At 58.4% G+C, this 3,252-nt stretch overlaps 1 protein-coding gene across 1 annotated transcript in view; it reads left to right on the top strand.

Moving 5' to 3' along the window:
* Positions 1 to 288: 288 nt before the first annotated feature.
* The window catches only part of OLFM2 (olfactomedin 2), an 83,681-nt gene continuing 80,717 nt past the window's right edge, over positions 289 to 3,252 (top strand). Inside the window, exon 1 of the mRNA XM_017500012.2 lies at positions 289 to 503. Coding sequence (XP_017355501.1) covers positions 438 to 503 — 66 coding nt within the window. The 5' untranslated portion in view covers positions 289 to 437. The remainder of the gene's footprint in view (positions 504 to 3,252) is intronic.

Consider the following 3,252-nt stretch of genomic DNA (forward strand, 5'->3'; position numbering starts at 1 on the left):
CCCCCTCCCTCCTGCAAGGTGGGAAATGCCCCCTGGAGGGTGAAATTTACAAACACGTGACGGGCACCCCTCCCCCACCTCCGCGACCCGCTCCCGGAATGGCCTGGGGGTTGGGGGGCGCTGCCTAGTCTTGTCCTCAGGTCCCCTCGCCGGTGCTGGCTCCCCACTTCCCCGTCCCGCGGCCCCCCCAACCCGACCCCGCTGGAGCTGCTCCCGAGGAGGAGCTGGGGGCGGGGCGGGGGGCGGAGCCCGCAACAAAGACTCGGAGCGAGCGAGGGGGCGGGGGTGGGGCGGAATCCCGGCCGCCGGCTAGGCGGGGGGAGGCGGCGGCTCAGGGTCGCCCCGGCCGGGCGGGCGGGGTCGCGCCTGGTGGCGGTCCCCGCGCCGAGGCGCCGCTAGGGCGGGCGGGGGTCGGGACGCCGGGCCGGGGGCGCGTCATGTGGCCGCTCACGGTCCCGCCGCCGCTGCTGCTGCTGCTGCTGTGCTCAGGCCTGGCCGGACAGGTAGGGGCCCGGCGGGCAGGTGCGGGCGCGGGCGGCTCCGGGAGGGAGGGGGGCGCGGAGGGTTCCAGGAGAAACGGGGTCGGAGGTTCTACGAGCCCCCAAGCAGCTGGGCGGCGAGGGGCCGGGGTCGCAGCGGGGGAGGGGCCGGGACGTGCACTCTCTGGTTTGGGAGAGGACAAGGGGGGCTTCAAAAATCCAGCCTCAAGCTGGGCTGGTTGGGGGGGGTGGCATCTTTGGGGTTCTCAACCCCTCCATGACCTGGAGCCCCCACCCCGTCATCTCACTGGAGCTGAATGGGGTTGGGAGGGAAACTTCGGGGGCTCTGGAGGGGGTGGTCGCTTACCCTTGACTTCCTCATCGGGGCCGAGATGCCCAGTTTCTGAAGCCCCCCCACTCCTCGCCTGCACCCCCCCCCAGTGTGGGGCTGGGGGCGGGACTCACGTGAGGGTGACTGACGGGGACGCGTGTGAAATGCTGTGGGGGTGCAGGGTAAACGTGTGTGTCTTTGTGTCGTGGTTGGGTGTGACGGCGGGTCGGGGGGAGTTTGTGTGTGTGGCCGTAGCCAGGGGTGGGGGGGTTGCCCCACTAGTGCATGAGTTGGGGTGTGATCGGTACGTGAGACAGTGTCTGTGTGTGACCGTGTCCTCATGACTGACTCCAGATTACTGAGTGTTGTACAATACGTGTGTGGCCAGGTGTGTGGCTGTGTGAGAGCCTTGGAGTGAGCATGTGCTATTCTGTGCCTTTGGGTAAATCACTCTAAAAGGGTGTGTGTGTGTGTGTGTGTGTGTGTGTGTGCAAGCGCTGTGTGTGCAAACGTGTTCATCCATGCACGTGTGTCTCTTGGTGCCTCGCACACACCATTCATGCCCTTACAGAAGCAAGTGTCTCTCCCCATGGCACCCCTCTCTTGGGCACGTTCAGGGAGCCTTGCAAAATGTGGGGCATCCAAGCTCTCTTTTGCTATTGGAAAGCCCCTCTCCTCCTCCATTTTGGGGTTGAGAGCACCCCCAAGTTCTCAGATCTGTAGGAGTTCACAGGGAAGCTGGGATCAAAAATCATAAAATAGTCATTATAACAGTGATCATTCATTACTTGCTTATGTGAGGGGTGCCCTTCCAACCACACAGCACCCCTCACATAGGCATTTAACGCTAAGGCATTTAACCCCCTCTGCCTCCTCCCTACTAGGGCATGGTATTGTTACCCTCATTTTATAGATGGGGAAACTGAGGCACAGAAAAGTTAAATCACTTGCTCAAGCTCTAGAGTGACAGGTGGGACTGAACCAAGGCAATCTGGCTCCTGAGCCCACACGATTACCCTCTTGTTAAACAAACAATCCACTCCATGGGTGTGGACAGCGTCCGTGAAGGCGCTGGTTTTTTAGGTAGATACAAAGAGGAAAAGCGATCTGGGGACCTTCCCTTTCCTCAATCAAGAAAAGAATCAGACCCTTGTACTCATCCGGAGGGGGATGTTAGGAGGAATGGAGGTTAGACTCCAGATAGAAGGATTTCCAGGCTACGAGGAGAGGTTGTGGGGTCTCCTTCCTCGCTCCTCCGTTTCCCCACGAATCTCAGCACCTACGCGCTGGGTGGGATAGGGAATGTACCCAGCGCCAGGCATCAGGCCGCACACAGTAGGTACTCAATGGATGTGTGAGCCCGAGAGAAGCAAAGAGACACATCTGAGAGAGACAAGAGACCAAAAGAGGCATACACTCGAGAAACCGCTGGAAAAAAAAATGAACCAGGAATCAAGTTGAATTATCCTTGGAGCCACCTCCCTGGGGCTTCTCTCCTCCACCCCCTGCTAGGGGGACCCTAGATTTTCTGCCTTCTCACCAAGATTGGCTAGGGTGCCAGAGATTGCTGCCAGAGGTGCAATTGGAGGGTGAATCCTACAGCCCCCAGGGCTGGGAGGGAGTTGCTTGAGGGGCGGGACTAAAGAGGTCAGTGGAGGCGGGGCTAAAGGACGACAGGGGCGTGGCCAAATGAGGTAACCATTAGGGCGGGGCTGGTGGAATCCTGCTGCAGGCTGCAGTGCCTCCAGGAGGCTACCGCGGGAACTACATGGTTGTGAAACAGCCCCGGGGCCCCATACACCCCCTTGGCGTTGGCCCACCCCGCCTGGCACCCCAGGGAAAGAAGGGGTCTGCAGAAAGAATGCTCTGCCCCCTCTTCGCTCCCTCCATCACTTTCCAAAGACTTCTTCCCTGTCCCTGATGGGCGCAGGGGTTCTTCCTAGAAATCACTCACTCATCCATTCAATGAACAGATATGATTATGCACTGGTCATACAGCCACCAACCAAGTCAAATCTCTGCTCTCCCGGAGTTGACCTAGCAGAGGAGATAGAAAATAACAGAATAACTATGTAATAGTGTCAACAACTAAATGCACATATAATACAATGCAGATTGCATGAAGAATAACAATTAAGGTATAGAAGATTAGGCCAGGCGTGGTAGCTCACCCCTGTAATCCCAGCACTTTGGGAGGCCGAGGCAGGCGGATCATGAGGTCAGGATTTCGAGACCAGCCTGGCCAACATGGTGAAACCCCATCTCTACTAAAAATACAAAGTTAGCTGGTGTGGTGGTGGGTGCCTGTAATCCCAGCTACTTGGGAGGCTGAGGCAAGAGAATCGCCTGAACTCAGGAGGCAGAGGTTGTGGTGATCTCTGATCATGCCATTGCACTCCAGCCTTGGGGACAAGAGCAAAACTCCGTCTCAAAAAAAAAAAA

The sequence above is a fragment of the Cebus imitator genome, unplaced genomic scaffold (assembly GCF_001604975.1).
Source record: "Cebus imitator isolate Cc_AM_T3 unplaced genomic scaffold, Cebus_imitator-1.0 Scaffold263, whole genome shotgun sequence".
NCBI lineage: Eukaryota > Metazoa > Chordata > Mammalia > Primates > Cebidae > Cebus > Cebus imitator.